Source organism: Danio rerio, chromosome 11 (genome assembly GCF_052040795.2).
Source record: "Danio rerio strain M-AB ecotype USA chromosome 11, GRCz13ab, whole genome shotgun sequence".
NCBI lineage: Eukaryota > Metazoa > Chordata > Actinopteri > Cypriniformes > Danionidae > Danio > Danio rerio.
In genome coordinates this window covers 40,605,001-40,627,241 of record NC_141031.1, presented here as the reverse complement: position 1 = coordinate 40,627,241, position 22,241 = coordinate 40,605,001, and the positions used below count along the sequence as shown (strand labels likewise).

At 33.8% G+C, this 22,241-nt stretch overlaps 2 protein-coding genes and 1 long non-coding RNA gene across 19 annotated transcripts in view; 1 reads left to right on the top strand and 2 right to left on the bottom strand.

Annotated features, from left to right (window-relative positions):
- Nucleotides 1-1,916: 1,916 nt before the first annotated feature.
- zgc:158258 lies at nt 1,917-13,175 on the top strand. Of its 11 annotated transcripts, XM_087272867.1 has the most exons (6): nt 1,917-1,954; nt 2,533-2,575; nt 3,406-3,548; nt 4,640-4,815; nt 7,136-7,337; nt 9,509-13,175. In XM_087272867.1, the coding sequence occupies exons 3-6, from the start codon at nt 3,419-3,421 to the stop codon at nt 10,579-10,581; spliced, it is 1,581 nt and encodes a 526-aa protein (XP_087128993.1). In that variant the 5' UTR covers nt 1,917-1,954; nt 2,533-2,575; nt 3,406-3,418; the 3' UTR covers nt 10,582-13,175.
- LOC147841868 (uncharacterized) lies at nt 12,613-16,930 on the bottom strand. The gene is made up of 3 exons (XR_015503083.1): nt 16,604-16,930; nt 16,037-16,452; nt 12,613-15,953 (listed from the first exon to the last, which is right to left on the bottom strand). It is a non-coding gene; the product is annotated as an uncharacterized LOC147841868 (long non-coding RNA).
- A 1,542-nt stretch (nt 16,931-18,472) lies between these two features.
- Nucleotides 18,473-22,241, bottom strand: part of kif17 (kinesin family member 17) — a 24,522-nt gene continuing 20,753 nt past the window's right edge. For 2 of the 7 annotated variants that reach the window (XM_087272497.1, XM_087272499.1), the window contains exons 13-14: nt 20,444-20,570; nt 18,537-19,157 (exon numbers count right to left, since the gene is read on the bottom strand). In XM_087272497.1, coding sequence (XP_087128623.1) covers nt 18,973-19,157; nt 20,444-20,570 — 312 coding nt within the window. In that variant the 3' untranslated portion in view covers nt 18,537-18,972. 7 annotated transcript variants of the gene reach the window in all.

The following is a 22,241-nucleotide window of genomic DNA, read 5'->3' as shown; positions in this document are numbered from 1 at the left end:
CAAAATATTTGTATATCTAGAATTTAAATATTTAAAAAATGTTAATAAATGTATAATGAGAAAATTTCAAACAGTGATTTGCAAACAAAAGTAGCAAAATGTGCAGGTATTTAATTGCAAAACAAAAGATGGCTGACCTGCCAAACTGATGTCAAACTGTACAAAACATCACTTTATTTTTTTAGTCTTGGTGTACCCTCGTAAATTTCTCCTTCGAAGACATTAGAAACAAATGTTTTCCTTTAGCATTATCACTTGATGTTGCCCCCATGTTGCTGTCTCTTCGCTGTAATGGTTGTTACGTAAAAAAAAAAGTATGTACTAACAACATCCAATCAAATAAGAGGAACCAAGAAGATAGTATTTGAAGGCATAAAAACACAAACTGTTTCTTGATTCTGACTGTATTTGCACGCAATTGACAAATAGTCACAGGCAAATTAAACTTTAGTGACAGGGCATCAGTTGCCCGATCAGGCCAGTAACCATTCTGTCTACTGTCCTGAGCATCTCACACGCTGGCCCTTATTGTTGAGCCATGGATACTATACCAGCTGAAGTATCACAATACCAAGTAGTATTGCCATACTGCAATTCATAACTCAAATTATAAAGAAAAATGTCAGAAATACTATATTGTATGTTATAATAAGCCTACTTGAATGTAATTCATAATTCCCTTCAGACCAAAAAGGATTATTTGCACCTCACTTAAGCTAAAATGTATTCACTCTTTTTGTTTATTTTGTAGATAACTGACCAACAAAAGTACATTAAACTAAAGATACAAATTATAACAACTGAAATTTGTTACAAAAGAGTATTTTTCCAACTAAATTAGGCTATATGATTTGGTCAAAAATTGTTTCAATGTTTTCTGTTGCTATTTTGGGTTTTTCATCTATTTTTTTTTTTCAGTCTTATCAGGTAACTATCCAAAGTAATTAAAATTTTCACTTTGTGATTCGTTCTTTTAAAGAGATTGTTGTGGTTGTTGTAGCTGCTAAATCATATTAACAGTAACAGAAATGAACCGATTCAGATGTGCGTTCGATCTGAAGCATTAGAAAACGTGCAGTATGCTACCATAAAAGGCGTGAATTCTCCACAGTTTTGCAACTTTAAAGTGCTCCACAGACCATTCAAATAAAATAATCTATTGTAGCACTAGCGTGTGAGCATTTTAGTGATTTCCCCCAATGCAACATTATCTATTGTAGATAAACAAATAATGACGATACTACCGTTTACAAACTGCAGTGGCACCGGCAGTATTTTGAAGCCATAGTATCGCGATACTAGCATCAAACCGGTAAACCGTGCAACTCTAGTACTTAGCAGAATTTGAGCTATAAACTCGAATTAGACAAAAGCAAATAAACTGCAAGAGTTAATGTTGCAGTTTTGAGGAAAAAAAGTCAGAATTGCAATACAGAATTGTAAAAAATCTAAACCAGAGGTGCCCAAACTCCGTCCTGGAGGGCAGGTGTCCTGCAAAGCTTAGTTCCAACCCCAATCACCCTAACACACCTGGGCTTGCAAATCAAGCTCTTACTAGGCTTTAAAACATCCTTGCAGGTGTGTTAAGGCAAGTTGGAGCTAAAATCTGCAAGACACCCCTGGTCTAAAAAAAAATTACATTTGCAAAATTTACATTCAGAATTAAGAGAAATTGCAATTGTGACCTATTCTTTGAATTGCAAAGAAAAAAAAACAATCATGAGATTAAAACTCTACCAATTAAAACACCACAGTTGCCTTCTATTTTGACCTTACAAAAAGTAACTATGGTTTTACTATAACTTAACTTTATTAGGTACACCTGTCCAACTGCTTGTTAACTCAAATTTCTAATTAGCCAATCACATGGCAGCAACTTAATGTATTTAGGCATGTATATGTAGTCATTATGATCTGCTGCAGTTCAAACAGAGCACCAGAATGGGGAAGAAAGGTGATTTAAGTGGCTTTGACCATGGCATGGTCGTTGGTGCCAGTTGGGCTGTTCTGAGTATTTCAGAAACTGCTGAGCTACTGGGATTTTCACGCACAACCATTTCTAGTGTTTACAGAGAACGGTCTGAAAAAGAGACAATGTCCAGTGAGCGGCAGTTCTGTGGGCACAAATACTTGGTGGATCCCAGAGGTCAGAAGAGAATGGCCAGACTGGTTAGAGCTGTGAAAAAGGCAACAGTAACTCAAATAACCACTTGTCCATCCCTTCAAGACCACCCATCTTCTGATGGCTACTTCCAGCAGGATAATGCGCCATGTCAAGCGTGAATCATCTCAGACTGGTTTCTTAAACAGGACGAGTTCACTGTACTCAAACGGCCTCCACAGTCACCAGATCTCAATCCAATAGAGCACCTTTAAGATTTGGTGAAATGGAAGACTCACAACATGGATGTGCAGCCGATAAATCTGCAGCAACTGCATGAGGCTATCATGTCAGTAAGGACCAAAATCTCTGAGGAATATTTCCAATATTTTGTTGAATCTTTGGCATGAAGTTTTAAGGCAGTTCTGGAGGGTCCAACACAGAACGAGTAAGGTGTACCTAATATAGTGCCCGGTGAGTGTATATTTAGTATAGGTTGTGCAGTAAGTATTCAAATAGTAATCAATAATTAGTCCAGCAAAACAATTGTTACTCTGTGACTACCTTGGTTACAACACAAACCAACTAAGTATTTTGTTTGTTTTATCTGAAGGAAACCATGTTTAATTTTCACATAGTAATTCTTACTAACAGCATTAAAAGTAGTTGGATTTAAGAAACTAATGGTCACACACTTTACACTTTTACTTACTTTTATTTTTCATTAGTTAATGTATATATTTACTAACATGAACTATGAACAATACTAATGATATTTCACCATTAACTAATGCCCAACCTAATGCCTGGTAATATTAGTTAATGCACTGTGAGTTAACATGAACAACCTATGAACAAAGCACAATGTATTTTTATTAACTGACATGAACAAATACTCTAATTATAATGTATTGTTCATTGTTTATTCATGTTGGTAGATTCATTAATACCACCTTATTGTAAAGCGTTACCAAACAAATGTTAACACCGACTGTGGTGTGAAAACATAATGAATCCCAGTCGGTAAACCAGGATCAAATCAGTTGCAGTTGACGGGGATTAAACTAATGTTATTTTAAGAAACCCTTTAATAACGCGATTAACTAGGATTTCCTGTTGATCCTCCTGACACTTTCTGTCATCGTGTGTTTGTTAGTACAGACGTGTAAACATAAGTCGTTGCAGGTGTATACTTACTACTCTCAGCTCCGTTTCCCCTCACTTTAAACGGTAGTTTGATTTTGAGACGAACGTTTGTTTTATTCTCCACACTCACCGCGCCGTTTTCTGATTGGCTGCTGCAGCGAAGAAACGTAAATGATTGGTCGAAGATTCCCCTATTTACAGTACTGGACTGCACACTGTAACACACGCAGAACTGACGCCGAGACTGTGGAAGCACGTGAACCTGCTGAGGTGCCATCTAATAACTCTTTCTGCCCTCAAGGTAAGATTTTATCAAGGCATATTTTCTAATTATGTCTATATATATTGATAATATATGTTTTACAATAAAGTAATGAGCAAATTATTAATATAGCGTACAGTTCTAATCAGAGAAGTGAGTAAAGAGCAAGCTATTGTAAAGTAAGCAAGCAATTGGATATAATGTGATGAAATGCCTCGTTTAAAAATCAGATTTAATCCAAACACTACCTCTTTCACGCTATTTAGCAACATACCTAGAAATTAAACACTAAACAATTTAATTTGAACTAACTTAATTTGACACTGAAAGCTTCACACACCCTTTGGACAGATAACAAAGTTAAGCAAACTTTGTTATGTAATGTAGGTCATAAATTCAGAATAAACTCATATACATTTTAGACATGCAATGTTGTTATGATTATACCATATAAAGTTATGGATTCTCTAAAACTGATGGTGTTTCAGAGCCAATGTGAATAACACTAATATAATCCAAAAGGCCAGTGGGTTTATTATGTCTGTAAGAATGGACCTTGCTTTCACTGTCATAGCGATATGGTTTACTGATTAGTTTATTTATTACAGACCTTGTGAACACTCCTAATCTGAATGCAATGCAACTGCTTCTCTTTTTTTATCCACAAAGAAAACCTGTTTGCTGTTAAATTTGCCTATCACATACGCCGTCATAGAAAGAGAAACAAGTGTTATCAACATCTACGTCATACTCAAATTTACAACACTGTAAACTGAGAATTTTATGACGAACTAATAAAGCGTATTGATTTACTGGTCTTTCATGAACCTGTAGAAATCCACCTGTCTACTAAAAATTAAAGAAGAATTTCTGATGTGAAACATTTTTTATGCACATAGCCTAATTATATTTAGCCTAGTGTACTTTGAGCTGCAGGTCAAAGCTTATTTTTCTTTTAAAAACTATTATTTGCTGTACAGCTATTCATATATAATTGCTTGCCATTTTAAATTGATGTACATTCAGAATAAAATTGCCTATAATTGCTCTGTGATTTCCACTGTTATATCTAAAATGACTTTTGCAAAGGATGCTTTTCAATTAGATTTGTTTGTATTCTGCTTTTAAAGGAAATGCAGTTTCATCAGCACTGATAAAGAGCTTTGAATTCATATCAGGGTGGAGGTTTTCTTCATTTGCAATGCCGATAAGTGACATGCGGCAAGACGGCAATGGTCTCGACACAATGGGCGAGATTGACAGTAATGGCAGCTGTGATAGCGTGGTCAGCTTCAACTCATGCTTTGTAAGAAGTACCTTTATTTTATGAAGACATATCAAAGCACTGAAAGTTTATGGCATTCAAAACCTGTGTGACTTTATTTTGTGACTGTCAAAAGACGATTTTCGATACATTACTGTCATTACTGTAATGGTGATTTCCATTCAAATTGATGCATGCTGTTGTTTTGTTTATTATAAATATCAATGCAGTTACACAGACCAATGATTTAGGAGGATTCTGACTGTCAATGTTATTGTTGTTAATCATCTGGACTTAAATTGTTTCATAAGTGATTTCAGTGAGTTTGTTTCTCTTTATCATTTATCATTATTGTTGTAAAGTAGACAAAATGGTGTGAATAGTATCGTTTTACAACTCCCATAGAGTTAATCTGTTGAGTTTTACCATTTTTGAATTCATTCAGTTGATCTCAGGTAGACCTTTTAGCTTAGCTTAGCATAATTCATTGAATTGAATTAGACCACTAGCATCTCGCTCAAAAAAGTTTTCATAAGTTTGCTATTTAAAGCTTGACTCTTCTGTTGTTATGTTGTGTACTAAGACCGATGGAAAATAAAAAGTTGTTATTTTCTGGGCCGATATGGCTAAAAATTATACTCTCATTCTAATAATAATCAAGGAACTTTGATGACTTACCATGGCTGCAGCAGGAGCAATGATATTAGCAACTTTTCATTTTTCATCGTTTTATTAGACAATGTAACTACGGAAGGGTCAAGCTTTAAATAGGAAAATTATCAAAACTCTATTTTATTTTCTTTAGCAAAATGCTAATGGTCTAATCCAATTCAATGAATTATGCTAAGCTAAGCTAAACGTGTTCCCACCTGACCCAGAGACTGGCTGAATAGATTAAACAGTTGAGTTTTTTTTTTTTTTTTTTAATGATTTTTATGGTAAATTACAGTAAAAAAATAAGACAAAACAAAATTTTATTTCAAAAAGAATAGATAGTATCAACTTAAGCACATACAATGAGAACAAAACAAGCAAACAAGCAAATCAGATTGTATTTTTGTAAGATTGAATGATGTAGGCAAAATTCCAAAAATGGCAATCAGTGAGCAAGGGGAGATATATATACCCAAAAACATATAGTTAAAAGAAGTGTCCCAATAGTAATTAAGCTTTATACAAGACCAAAACATATGTGCATGAGTGGCTGGGGTGGAATTACAGCGATTGCAATCTGGATCTATATGCTGAAAGTGCTTTAAGAGCTTTAGGTTTGTCCAGTGTACACGATGCACAATTTTGCACTGCAGAAGTCCATGTCTTGCACAGACAGAGGACTTGCGAATTCTGTATAGGACTGATTCCCAATTCTCATCTGAAATTGCCCAGATCGTCTTCCCACACAGATTTAATTTGGGAATGGGATGTATCAAGTTGGTGCCATAATGTTATAGTAGAGTGATGATATAATCCTTTTCCAAATTGTGGGACTTTCCAGTAAATTATTAAATGAGGAGCTAGGAGGCGATGCCGGAAAATGAGGGAACATTTTACGCACAAAATCGCGAATTTGGAGATAACGGAAAAAAGTTGTTATTTGCAATATTAAACTTTTCACATACCTGCTGAAATGAAGAGAACTGTTCAGTTTTACCATTTTTAATCCATTCAGCCAGTTTCTCAATAGCTCCTGCTGCAGCCATGGTCAGGGGTGTACCCAGCAATTTTCGGCCCTATGCACAATATTTTTTAGTGGGCGCCTCTTATCATAAAATGAAGAGCAAGTGAGACCCTTAAGGTTGCCGTCGATGGGCCCCTAAATTGCCGGGCCCTATGCACTCTGCACCCCCCCCCCTCTCTACTGGCGATGCCTCTGGCCATGGTACTTCAGCAAAGTTCCTTGATTATTACGCCAGAATGAGAGTTTAGTTTTTAGCCATATTGGCCTGGAAAACTACAACTTTTCATTTTCCATCGGTCCACAACATAACTACAGAAGAGTCAAGCTTTAAATAGTAACTTATGAAAACTCTTTTTAAAAATGTTTATTATTTATTTTATTTTTTTAAAATAGGTCTAATCGAATTCAATTAATTATGTTAAGCTAAGCTAAAAGTGCTTCAGCCAAACCTGGAGATCAGCGTAATGCATTCAAAAATGGTAAAACCCTACTGTTTAACTCTTGGGGAGTTGTAAAATGAGCCGATTTTCAAAAAAATAGTTTTGTCTTTATGGCTTTCATTTCATAGCCAAAAATATTCTTCATAATGTCTGTTGTTGTGCTTTAAATAAAGTCAATCTTACAGGTTTTGACCTAAATATAAAGGAGTAAAAGTTTAGCCATTCACAACGATTTCTGTTTCAGAGTGATGAAAGTCTAGAGTATCTTTCCGCTGAGGAGAAGGCTTGTCTCATGTACCTAGAGGAGACTATTCAGTCATTGGATACAGAGGATGACAGTGGCTTGTCTAATGATGAATCCCTTCAGCTGCCAGCACGAGGAAATGTAGCTAACAAAGCAGCCCACATCTCTGCATCAATAAAACTCAACAAGCTCCCTAGTCAAGGTGTGCTGGACCTCCTTTACTATTTCTAGCTCTTATCTATTACTAATAGGTACGTAAATCCTTAGAGGTCATGCGTTATTATATTTTTCATGATCATGACTTAATGTTTTCTCATTATCTCCTGCAGACGAAACTGCTGCTCTAGGAAAACACTTGCGCTGCCTCTTCATTATAAACAATCATTAAGTTACATGCGAAAGATTCTGGCTGCTATCATACACCCTGCGCAATAAGACGCAAGACGTGTTTGGCACGATTTGTGGCTATTTTCAGACCATCGCAAACCTAACTTTCATGTTTGCACCACACTGTTTAAATAGCAAATCAATTTGCACCTCTTTATGGACTCATGGGTGTGCTGGTCTAAAATAGAGGTGTGTTTAGGCGCATTGTTGGTGCGTTGCTATTTTGAAGAACTGAAATAGACTGCGCCATTGACCGTCTAAAAGCAGGTCGAAAGTCGTTACTTATGCACCTACGTGGGCTCAACGCATAAGAACAGCATGTGTATTTGGATATAACTCAGTTTTTTTGACCACACTTCTTTATTATTGTTTATTTATTCGTTTGCTGGAAATTAGAACTGAATTTAGAAATAGCTTTGAAACAAATCTTTGCGTTTAACAAACGAAATTAAATATGTAGGCTAATGGATGTCTTTAGTGGACAACAACGTTTCCTTATTCATGAAAGGAAAGGAGTAAAGAGTGAAAGTAAAGAGGCTGAATGGGGGAGGCTTGTTCTTTATCCTTGCGCTGCAGATGGTCTGTTTAACTGTTTTCTCACTAGTGTAGCGTTTTCCACTTACAAAGTCCACCATGTAGATAGCAAATGTGCTATGGCATGACGCAACTGACTCTTAAATGGAAATCTGAGATGAGACTGATTGGTTTAATGCAGGTTATGCTTAAAACACACCCATAATTCATTAAGAGCATAAGCACAACCCTTTTAGACCATGCGCCGTGGCGCAGAGTGTATTTTTCCATGCTTAAAACAGCAAAAGTGGACTCGAACATGCTTTTAATGCTTCTGCGCCACGCGCTTTAGACTTTGCGCCTAGATCGTTAAAATAAAACCCTCTTTTTTAAAGGCAGGAACGTAGCCTACATCTGAAAATTTTTGGTAGCCGGTCATACATTGGGCAGGTATAAATAAATAATAATTAATGCATAAATCAATAAAAACAAAAAAAGTATGTTGTGATCACAAGAAAACAACTCATTGTTAAGTCGAGATCATGAGAAAACAGTATTGATCACAAGAAAACGAGTTGTGTCGAGATCATGAGGAAACAAGAAAGAATAATAAGCAATGCATGGCCTCGTAGGACTTTTAAAAAAAAAACTTCCAGGCTGGGTGATATGACAAAAATCTCATATCAAAATAAAAGTCATCTCACATCCTGATAATGACATACTGGAGTACCATTTTTGTAAATTCAATCAATTGATAGTTTATCTATATTGACCACATGTTAAACATCATTTCTTTTTAACATTTTAAAAGGATATACTCAAAAATGTACTCGTTCATATGTGATCATATTTAGGGCCAGTTTTTAGGGCAGCATTTATAAATTGCCCATGTCTTGAGGTAGTTCAGTTTGATGTAATTTACTTTCTATATGCGATTGGATTGGACAGGAATCGTAGAACTGATTTTTATACTCTGTCAATCCCCATAAACAAGACAAAAATAAAGTAGTGAATGCAGGTTAAAGGAAAATAGTGGAGTAAAAGTACCAATACAGCTCTAAAAATGTACTCAAGGGACAGTAAATGTACACATTTTTAAAACTAGCCTACTTAGTAAATTACAATTCCTGAGAAAAACTACTCAATTACAGTAATTGGGGTGCTTGTAACTCATTACTTTACACCACTGTTTAAGGGCAAATGTTAATCTAAAATATAGAAAATAAGTATAACACACTTTTCACTAAATAAGAAAGGAAACATTGTACTTTAAAGGTTGCAGCACTTTTTTGCGATGCTGTTATTCATGTTTCTGTCTGCATCCCAGTAGTGCAATACTGCACTTATCTAAATGAGGAAAAAGTATGATAAACAATGTATTTAGTGACATACTGAAATAATATATATGGTCATATTGCAATATATATGGTCATATATCTGATAATGCCCTAATTTATATTTTCTTTGTTGTAGATATGCCCAAAAGCCGATCTGAAGGTCTATATTCATCTGGCAGCTTCGAGCAAAATTCTGAAATTCTGAATTATATGGTTCCTACGCCATTTGTCCTCGCAAACCATAATTCAAAACTCCAAACCAGAGCTGCGTCCCAGAAAAACACAGCATCCAAAGTGACATCTGAATCTATCCAGATCCACCAAGAAGCTCCACGAGTTCCCCCAGAGGTCAACGTTGTTGTGATACCACCTCCACGTAAAGCCAAAAGTAGTAAAGAAATTAAGAAGGAACAACAGAAAAATTTGCAGTCAGAGAACGTGGCGCATAGAGGACCGCTTTCCTATGAAGCTCTGGTGCAGCTGCGCAAGAGTGCGTCCATGAGGAAAACCAATGCAACTGAAGCTAATTATTCCACAAAAAAAGATATTAATGGGAAAACCTCTGAATCCCAAACCATTTTCAAACCTGCTCCTCCACCGGTAGCTCCTAAACCTAAAAAGAAATTGAACCAAGAAGGAGCATCTGGAACCAATAAGGACTCCTCGATGGCTTATTCAGGAGAAAAATTAATGAATCCAGAGAAAGTAAGAGTGGAGGCTCTTTGCAAGTTGGGTCTTCTCAAGGAAGACGCAAAGATCTGCAAACAGCTAAAGCAATCTCAATCTAAACCAGCAAACCAGGCCTCAAGTGAACATCTTGCAAACAGTATCCCAGCAAGACCTGAAGAACAAATAAATCAGACAGTTCAAAGATCCAGTCCGCTCCACCAGAGGTCAGCGAGCGATCTTTTGACATCGTCTTCCCATGCACAACATGCCAATATGACTTCAACGGCAAAATCCGCCACTTTGGAACGCACTGGAATGGGACTGTCTGGATCAAACACCAATGCAGTTTCTCAGAGCCACAGGCCACGCTCTTCTACAATGGCAACCAATAAAGATACTCAAATGGATGCAAATGAATCGACACCCAGAAAACCCTTCAATATATTGTCGTCTCGTACAAAAGTTTTCAGCGTGCCGGTTCCCAGCATCGGAAAAGATCGGAGAGAGGCATTACGAAAACTAGGATTGTTGAAAAACTGAGATTTGTTCTCTACGTTTTTTTTCCCCCAGGTCCGAATCAATGCTCCATTTAACAAGAATACTATCTTATCAGTCATTTATGAGCACTATATGTTTTACAACTTTCTTCCGAAGACAACAATAGCTTCAAAAGTAACCGTTGAGCCACTGAGGCTTTGAAGTGGAGATAAAGGTTAGGATGTGATTTTTGCTTGCTGGGTTTCTATGGAACAAAATCAGTGCCAAAAGTATTGAAATAAAAAGCTTGTCAAAGAGCACTAACTGAAAAAAATAATACACTGAATTAACAACTGCTTGCATTTTAATGACTTGAATTGCCAGGGTTTGACTTTTTAGGTCCTGAAATTGAACACAGCTGTTTATTTTAGGGTTTAGAATACCCTGGAGTACTTTTTATTCATTTTAACAGATTTGTGTGTGTTGAGCATTAGTTGAGACAGCGTTAGCACCTGTCAGCTTTGATTGTGGGGAAAACTGGATAATTTTGAGCTTTTGTCAGCTAATTTCATCTTCCGGGTTTAATATAATTTTTGGGGGGGATCAAAAACTGACGTAGCGTGCATCTGTAAGTGGAGTGATGACGCGTCGGTTTTCATTATTACACATCGTATCCCATGACAAGACACTGCTTCTTAATTATTCATGAGAGCATGTGCTTTCAGAAGGCAAGGCAGAACTGCCAAGCTGTGAGACCCAATGACTGGGTGAGACCATGTCAGTGCATGCCACGGGTCGTATGTGTTTGTTTCCATGATCCACGGGGTTTATTGCATGTTTTTCTTCGTGATTCTTTCAGGCCCAATACAGCAAAGCTGTTGGTTTGCAGCAAGTATTTTTGTTGTGCGAGCTGTTCGAGAATTGGAAAATGGTGGACTTTGTCTTTTATCAATTGAGTTTGTTACCATTCAGACACATTGTCTATATCCGTGCTGCTGTGTTCACCATTTGCTTAAAATCTTCTAGATTCCTCATTTATAGTGTTTATATAAACACGATTATCTATATGATGATACAAAAAATTGTTGTTATATGTACATGAAATTACGAATAATCTATCGTATATGTAGCAGGGGATTAAATTACGTGAAGTTTCCACAAACTAATATCCAGACGAGCATGTGATATGATTGATCACAGCTGATGTCTCATCTATAATCAATAGTTAGCCAATCAGATTAATCCAAACTCACTATAAGTAGCCTGGCTAAAACTACTCCTTTATCATCGTTTCTCGAAGAAACCCCCATTCACCCCATCTCCTCCTGTACCAGGGGGAGCTCTCGAGAACTACCTAATCTCGCACTTCCCTTACATGCTCATTGACCAGGCGGGAGTCCTGGGCTCAATTATCACAAAGCTCAGGCTTCTTTTCCAGGCAAACCTGCTATTATTATCAAGCAATATCTAAGTGCGAACTCTTGAATAACCATTTATTTATTTGCATTTTAACTTTGTAAACTATAAAATCATGCGTCTCCTCACGGTTTGTGTCTCATTTTGCTAGCCAACTGAAAGTTGTTCGCTTGCCTCTTTCTCCCCCTGCTCTGCCGGTCACGCCCACTCCTCCCTCCGCTCGCAGAGCTCCACGCACATTACGAAGCATTTTTTGAAAGAATTCGGAGGTAGACATGAATCGAAAAGGGGGGTTTCATGGCCCTTTAAATTGCTCCATCTTAACCTAATGGTAAAAAAAGCAGAGCTCTGGATATGGCGAGTCTGCAATCTGTTGCTTTTCCTGCAGTTTTCGGATGAAATGTTGAATTTTAAAAGTCTAATTTAAAACCACTGAATTTAAGGAAGCACATTTTTAAACTGAAATAAAATGAGCTGAAAATTGCCTTTTGAATATTATACATGGTATTTTCAAACACAACTGAATATTTTAGATGTGAAATCTGGAAGTTGAATATGAAGTATTGAATTGAAGAATGTGTTTTGAATTATTCACAGCTTAAATAAACACTAGACACTATGGTCAATTTCAGGAAAATACAAACACTGGCAATTTAAGTCATTAAAATTCAAGCAGTTCAGTTTTATTCAACTTTATTTGTATAGCGCTTTTACAATGTAGAGTGTGTCAAAGCAGCTCAACATAGAAGATTATAGTAAATTGAAACAGTGTCAGTCCAGTTTTCAGAGTTGAAGTTCAGTTTAGTTCAGTTCAGTGTGTTTTAATATTCACTGCTGAAAGTCCAAACACTGAAGAGCAATTCCATCAATGCGCAGCTCTACAAGTCCCGAATTAAGTGTATAATTTTTTTTAGTTAGTGCTATTCAACAACCTTTTCATTTCAATACTTTTCATTTCAACAATTTTGTTCCATAGGTTTCCATCAATTTGATAATAGGCATTTTGAAAGTTTAGCAAATAACGCATAAAACACGTTCAAAAATACGTTTTTATGCTCGCTTGAGGTGGTTCGGACTTTTGTTTTTTGTTTTTGTGGAAAGGGCTTAATGCAAATAGATGGAAAGGCATTTGCAGAATAAACTTGTAGAGGACATAGACCTGTCACGGTATAATTTTTTTGTTGCATGATATATTGCATCAAAATATATTGCAATAAACAATATTATTGTCATTTTAGGACCATTTTATGCAGCTCATTATATAATGGCAGAACGACAATATAATATCACGATGCAAGTACACTCTTCCAAAGAACACATCATATTTTATTCTTAAGAGTATTTAATTTAGTTGTAGTAATTTTAACTATTTATTAATGAGGCATTGGAATCAGAACGTGAAAATGCATATCCTAAATATATAAATAATAACAAATGTGAAAAAAAAAAGTGCAAGGTAAACTGTAACCGAGGCTGCGATATCTGCCGCAGATCTATTTTCAGTTGTCAGACACCCACATGAAAATATACTATAGTAAACACTATAGTGTTTCTAACCATACTGACACCTCCAATAGAGACAGAGATGTTGCACAATCAGCTAAAATTGGTTTTTATGTATGGGTGATATATATATTGTATCACTAAAAATGATTGAGGTCATGTCCACGTGTTGTGCGATAGGCCTGTCAAAATATTTAATATATCGACTTAAGTGGACATTACATGTGACCGATCATTACGCTTGCCTTGTTTACTATTGGTTAGGTTACTAGGTTATCAATAATACAGTGAGCTGCTCTAACAGCTTAATGGAAACACACATTTGGGATTTAATTTTAACTTTGGAGGAGAAAAAAAACATTTAGGAGTTTTTAAAAATGTTGTCGTAGCATATTAGCTCGAACATTGGTGTGATTTTTGGATGTTTGATGAACAAGTTATTTCTGTGATTCTTTTTGGTAGCAATGGCCACAGAAACTTTACCCTTCACTGTTTTTTGTTTTTAAGAAATACAGTGTGGTAAGTGGTGCGACACGATAGCTTAGTGGTTATCACTGTTGCCAAATAACAAGAAGGTTGCTGGTTCGAGCCCCGGATGGGCTGGGTTGACATTTCTGTGTGGAGTTTGCATGTTCTCCCAGTGTTGGCGTGGGTTTCCTCCGGGTGCTACGGTTTTCCCCACAGTCTCGACATGCGCTGTAGGTGAATTGAATAAACTAAATTGGCCATATGAGAGGGATTGAGTGTGAATGGGCATTTCCCAGCACTGGGTTGCAGCTGAAAGGGCATCTGCTGTGTAAAATATATGCTGGAATAGTTGGCGGTTCATTCCACTGTGGTGACCCTTGATGAATAAAGGGACTAAACCGAAGGAAAATGAATGAATGAATGAGTGTGGCAAGTTACTTTATTTTGATGACTTAGTGCTTTGACGGATCCATCTTGAGGGCCAATAGGTTGATGGATTGGTTACAAATCTAAATCTTCTAAATCTAGTATAAAAGGTGTGGTCGCAACGAAGTATTTCACAAGCAAGAAAAGGTCTATTGTCTCGTATTTTAGTCACTTTCAAGCCAAGCAGCTTTTTTATGGTAAAGGAGGCAGAATGTTTTCAGCATTCATGTGAAACTCCTGATTCTTATTTAACTGGACTTTGCCCATGACATTTTGCTAAACAATGGTTATTGTGATCGCACCTTGAAACCGGGATGCCTGATGCAAGATGATGCAGTAGATTTACTTTTCCTGGTGAACTTGGAAAATTAAAATGGATGAAGAGATGTATGGATGCAGTTGTCATTATTTCTATTAAATGACAAGACTTTTGTCCAAGCAAAGTCAGACCTTACTGTCCTAATTAAATCATTAAAAATCAAGGCATGATCATGTTTTATTATGGTAAAATAAGCGTACTCTAGAGGCCTTTGCTTTTTATATAAGCCACTTCTGATACCAAATGATAAACTAGAAGTCAAGTTATTATTTGTTGTGCCTAACATTTGGATAGACAAGACGTTTGTCAGGTAGTGTAGTGAAAACATTTTCATTTTTGGGTGAACTATCCCTTAAAGTCTTGACTTCCAAACTGAGTAGATTAGCAATTAGCCTTAAATGACTTACTAAATTACTGTTGAAAGAGAGCTCCAAATCGGTAGAAATCAAGCTAGTTTTGCATTTCCAAATGATCACTTCCCAAAAATCACTTTCTGTTTTCTGGAATACAATGAGGTTTGTCTGCTTCACCGCAGGCTGTCGAAGGCGAGGATCAGCTATCAGTCAAACTCCTCATTTTACACGGCGCTCAGTGCGATCTGACACAGCACTTCATTGGATTAGTGCATTATCTTGGGTTGCAACCAACAGACTGGTGTTCATGTTACCTGGCATCTCAGATTAATCTGTCATTAAAGTTCTTTATCTCAGAGCGTGACCTAGTTCATGACTTACACTGAGAATGGGTCCTTCTGTTTCTGTTGACTCAGTTAACAGTTGCCCTTTCATGATTGCTCTAACCGAAACCACACCATAGTGTGCACGGTAAACAGCAGTGAATTACGCCAGCAAAGCAATAATTTAAGTCTCACTCTGTGGTGTTTTATTAGATGGCGTAATATTGTGTAAGCTGCATCCAAGTTCAAGCACTGCTTAACATGCTTAACTAAAAATCTAAACCTTTTGCACACTGTAAAAAATATTTGTCAAATAGTTATTTCATCTTATTGGTTTAAAGGGATAGTTTACCCAAAAGTGAACATTTATTCATTCTCAAGTGGTTTCAAACCTTTATGAACCTTTATGTTTGAAAAATGTTAGAAACCTTTAATTATTATTGAAGCCCATTTCCGCCACTGAATAAAATTATTTAAAAATTATTTTTTAAAATTATAAAGACAGAATTGTGACTGAATACAGAATTGTGACTGAAGTCAGAATACTGAGTTATGAAGTTGTGATTCCGAACTATAAAGTCGCAATTCCGAGTTAAAGTTAAAATTGCAAGTTATAAAGTCAGAATTCTGAGTTATGAAGTTGCGATTCCGAGCTATTAAGTCGCAATTCCGAGTTAAAGTTAAAATTGCAAGTTATAAAGTCAGAATACTGAGTTATAGTCGCAACACCGAGCTATAAAGTTAGAATTGCGAGTTATAAAGTCAGAATACTGAGTTATAAAGACCCAATTACGACTTACTGTATAAAGTCGCAATTCAGAGAAATAAGGTCAGATTTGCGAGTTACAAAGTCAGAATACTGAGTTACGAAGTTGCGATTCCGAGCCATAAAGTCGCAATTCCTAATTATAAAGTTAAAATTGCAAGTTATTGAGTCAGAATACTGAGTTAGTCGCAATTATGAGTAATAAAGTCACAATTTCGACTATTACTTGCAATTCCAAGTAATAAAGTCAGATTTGCGAGTAATAAAGTCAGAATACTGAGTTATGAAGTTGCGATTTCAAGCTATAAAGTCGCAATTCCAAGTTATAAAGTTAAAATTGCAAGTTATAAAGTCAGAATACTCAGTTATAGTCACAACACCGAGCTATAAAGTTAGAATTGCGAGTTATAAAGTCAGAATACTGAGTTATAAAGACACAATTACGACTTACTGTATAAAGTCGCAATTCAGAGAAATAAGGTCAGATTTGCGAGTTACAAAGTCAGAATACTGAGTTACGAAGTTGCGATTCCGAGCCATAAAGTCGCAATTCCTAATTATAAAGTTAAAATTGCAAGTTATTGAGTCAGAATACTGAGTTAGTCGCAATTATGAGTAATAAAGTCACAATTTCGACTATTACTTGCAATTCCAAGTAATAAAGTCAGATTTGCGAGTAATAAAGTCAGAATACTGAGTTATGAAGTTGCGATTTCAAGCTATAAAGTCGCAATTCCAAGTTATAAAGTTAAAATTGCAAGTTATAAAGTCAGAATACTCAGTTATAGTCACAACACCGAGCTATAAAGTTAGAATTGCGAGTTATAAAGTCAGAATACTGAGTTATAAAGACACAATTACGACTTATAAAGTCGCAATTCAGAGAAATAAGGTCAGATTTGCGAGTTACAAAGTCAGAATACTGAGTTACGAAGTTGCAATTCCGAGCCATAAAGTCGCAATTCCTAATTATAAAGTTAAAATTGCAAGTTATTGAGTCAGAATACTGAGTTAGTCGCAATTATGAGTAATAAAGTCACAATTTCGACTATTACTTGCAATTCCAAGTAATAAAGTCAGATTTGCGAGTTACAAAGTCAGAATACTGAGTTATGAAGTTGCGATTTCGAGCTATAAAGTCGCAATTCCGAATTATAAAGTTAAAATTGCAAGTTACAAAGTCAGAATACTGAGTTACGAAGTTGCGATTCCGAGCCATAAAGTCGCAATTCCTAATTATAAAGTTAAAATTGCAAGTTATTGAGTCAGAATACTGAGTTAGTTGCAATTATGAGTAATAAAGTCACAATTTCGACTATTACTTGCAATTCCAAGTAATAGTCAGATTTGTGAGTTATAGTCAGAATACTGAGTTATGAAGTTGCGATTTCAAGCTATAAAGTCGCAATTCCGAGTTATAAAGTTAAAATTGCAAGTTATAAAGTCAGAATAATAAGTTATAGTCGCAACACCGAGTTATAAATTTAGAATTGCGAGTTATAGTCAGAATACTGAGTTATAAAGTCGCAATTCCGAGTAATAAGGTCAGATTTGTGAGTTATAAAGTCAGAATACTGAGTTATGAAGTTGCGATTCCGAGCTATAAAGTCGCAAATAATAAAGATAATTATTAATTATTATTTTAATTAAAAAGTTAAAATTGCAAGTTATAAAGTCAGAATACTGAGTTATAGTCGCAATTCCAAAGTTATAAAGTCAGAATTGCAAGTAATAAGGTAAGATTTGCTAGATGAGAAAATGATGACAGAATTTTCAGTTTTGGGTGAATTCATCATTTGCTCACCCGTCACTTGTTTTAAACCTTCATGAGTTTCTTTCTTCTATTAAATAAAAAATATATTTTCAAGAATACTGAAAAGCCTGTAATCATTGACTTTCATAGTATTTGTTTTTCCTATTATGGAAGTCAATGGTTACAGGTTTTCAGCATTCTTCAAAATATTTTATTTTTTTGGTGAACTATCCCTTTAACTGGAATTGTAACTGTTTGGTTGATGTTTTGTCCATAGATTATGATCAAATCAAACAAAAAAACAATTTAACTAAAGAATTGTGTCTTTTTTATCTTAAAGTGGTAGTTGAAGGGTTAAAGAGGAATTAATGTGGATTAATGTATAGACCATATCTATGTGATGTCATTGGCCCATGAACATTCCCTGCATGTTATCAAACGATTTCATAACTGTAACAAGAGACAGTTCAATCATGAATTAATGTTCAAACAGCTATCATAGCATTATTTATCAATGTAACTCTTTTTGTATTCTCTGAAACTATAGAAATTTAATATGTAAAACAGGAAATACATTGGGACCATTGTTGTTTACATCCCTCAAAATGCTCCAATGCAGCTACAGTATATGCAGTAAATAAAAATAAAGTTTTTTACACCGACCCCATGCTGAAATACGTTCGCAGAAACATTCCCAATTATTAAAAACTTTTACTTGTTGATTAAAAGAACTTTACAAGACAAAAATGTGTATTCAATTAATTACAGACATTAAAATACCACAAAAAGTGTTTTTATCTGTGCTTAGTCTTGAAAGTGCAGCACATTATGAGCATTATTACTGCTTAAGGTAGTCCTGGTTACAATTCATTCCTATGTTTAACACAGTGCTTAGATGCCACATTGTGACATTTTGAAGTTACCCTGTACATCATTAATCACTAATATAATAAATAGGTCTTTATATATCTACATATGAAATTACAAAATCAGCTTAAAAACAGGTCAAGCTCTGGGCTATTTTATATATATATATATATATATATATATATATATATATATATATATATATATATATATATATATATATATATATATATATATATATATATATACACATATATATACTAGTAATCTGTTGAAATAAGAGTCTTGCTCTTTTTGCGTTTTACTTTGCCGTGTGAAGCCGGAACTCCCAGAGACTCTAAACGGAAGGGACGTGGAAGAATCGATTCTACGGTTAGCGCAGATAAACCGGACCCACTGGAGCTCTGGTGGGCTGAGCCATTACTGACGGAAGAAGAAAAATTCACTGCAAGAAAACCACAACATACAGCATTTGTATGAGAGAACAGCAGTGAATATAGGGTTAAAGTTAAAATTATTAGCCCTCCTGTGATTTTTTTCTTTTTGAAATGTTTACCCTACATATATAGGGGATATATATAGAGAGAGATATATATGTATGTATGTATGCATACATACATACATACATACTGTACATAATTTCAAAAATTTTCTGTGAAAATAAATCATGTAAATCATGTTTTGCATGTAGTGTGTATTTAAAAAATAAATAAATTATATATAATATATATATATATATATATATATATATATATATATATATATATATATATATATATATATATATATGTATATATATGTAAATGTATGTGTGTGTGTGTGTGTGTGTGTGTGTGTGTGTGTATGTGTGTATATATATATTTATATATATATATATATATATATATATATATATATATATATATATATATATATATATATATATATGTATGTATGTAAGTGTATGCAAGTATGCATGCATGCATGTATGTATATCTATATATACATATACATGCATATATACATGCATATATACATACATATATACACTGAATATAAAGCATAATATTTGTACATATTGAAAGGTAATGTTAAAATTTAAATATTTAATTTTAAGGCTTTTTATTTTAGCAAACATGGAAAACACAAAACCAAGTAATCATGCATAGCTAGGATATTAATAAATATCTTAGCGAATAAATATTTTAATTATTAAATTAAATTAAAACATAAATAAGCAAAATATAAATGTCACAAAATGTTACAATTTGTTACGAATACCAATAATGTTTAGCATGTTATCATGCAAAAAAATTCACAGTATTTCTTATAATATTTTTCTTCTGGAGAAAGTCTTATTTGTTTTATTTTGGCTAGAATAAAAGCAGTTTTTAATTTTTGAGACCATTTTAAGGTCGACCTTATTAGCCCCCTTAAGCAATATATTTTAGATTGTTTACAGCATAAACCTTCATTATACAATGGCTTGCCTAATTACACTACCTTAACCTAAATAAGCCTTTAAATGTCACTTTAAGCTGAATACTAGTATCTTGAAAAATATCTAGTCAAATATTATTTACTGTCATCATGGCAAAAGATAAAAGAAATCAGTTATTAGAAATGAGTTATTAAAACTATTATGTTTATTGGGGAAAAAGTATACAGGGGGGCTAATAATTCAAGAGGGCTAATATATATATATATATATAAATAACACTATATATAACATTTATTAAAACAAATTCTTACTTGAGTTTTTCACAGAGTCGGTGGCCAGCAGCTGACTGCTTCGTTTTGGTCTGAAGTAGTTGGTGGCAATGTGTTCGCTATCACTGCGGTTCAGCATTTCTTTGTAGCGGTCCTGCTCCTCTTCCTGCTACAATGAGAAGTGGACTCAAGTTGAATATATTGTCTAAGCCATATAAGCCAAATTTATATATATATATATGTATGTATGTATGTATATATATATATATACACATATATATGTATACACATACACATATATATATATATATATATATATATATATATATATATATACATATATATATATATATATATATATATATATATATATATATACATATATATATATATATATATATATATATATATATACATATATATATATATATATATATACATATATATATATATATATATATATATATATATATATATATATATATATATATACATACATACATATATATGTATACACATACATATATATATATATATATATATATATATATATATATATATATACATACACACACACACACACACACATACATACATACATACATACATACATACATACATACATACATACATACATACATACATACATACATACATACATACATACATACATACATATATATATATATACACACATATTATATATATATATATATATATATATATATATATATATATATATACACATATTATATATATATATATATATATATATATATATATATATATATATATATATATATATATATATATATATATATATATATATATACATACATATATATATATATACACACATATATATATATATATATACATATATATATATATATATGGGTCAGTGACAAAACAGGTTTGGCAAGATGGGAAAATTAAAAATCTTTTACAAAGTTGATTTAAAAGCATCCGTCAGATATTTTAAAATGTACAGATTGTATTCATGTTGATTTTATGTAATTAAAAATAACATTTACACCATTTTTTACAGACATTAAGACTGAATGCAACTGAAAATGTCAAATGGTGTAACTGCCAAAAATTGTGAAATATTAAAAAATTTACTCCTTCTAGATGATATGCAAGTGTACACACTGAAATAAATACTTCATTTTAAAATACCACAATAACATTTATTGTATTCGCATTATCTCTAAATGTACATTTTAATGAGTTTTTGCAATATTCGGCCAGACACATGCTAAAAACACTTCTGGTTTCTAAATAATCTTTGACAAATTATATAAAAAATGTTAAAAACTATTTTATTACACTAAACTAAGTGTTTTAATTTTAATTTCACATTATTTCCATGTACATAATTATATTTTTATGTAAAATACTGGTTACACCAATTGACAAAAACCAGTTACACCACCTGACAGTGTTGCTTCTACAGCCAAAGATTTTGAAATTGACAATTAAAATCAATTCAAATTAAGAATGATAGTCAACAATTTCAGTGGGATTGTCATTGACAAATGTGTTTAGAACAATGAAACCAGGTTGCTGAACTTTAATACACCAAGTAATAACATCCTTTACATTAAATGTGTGGCCCTCATCAATAGAATATTAACAAACTAAAGAAACATGTTTAACATTTAACACCTTTTCCATCACTGTTTCTTTTCAGTTGGCTTAATTAAAATAAAAATAAGTAGATGATATTAGAAAAAAATCCACTATTTTACTTTTAAGCTATTTAGAAACAATTTGCCAAACACTGTACGTAAATCACTAGTACGTAAGAACTGCTGCTTACTCGTTGTTGCCTTGGTGC

Excerpts from the sequence above, each read along its gene's own strand:
- zgc:158258 (XM_087272867.1), top strand. The coding sequence starts at position 3,419 with ATGATTGGTCGAAGATTCCCCTATTTACAGTACTGGACTGCACACTGT. Across the intron at positions 4,816-7,135 it reads TCAGCTTCAACTCATGCTTT|AGTGATGAAAGTCTAGAGTA; the intron begins GTAAGAAGTACC and ends TTTCTGTTTCAG. Across the intron at positions 7,338-9,508 it reads CAACAAGCTCCCTAGTCAAG|ATATGCCCAAAAGCCGATCT; the intron begins GTGTGCTGGACC and ends TCTTTGTTGTAG.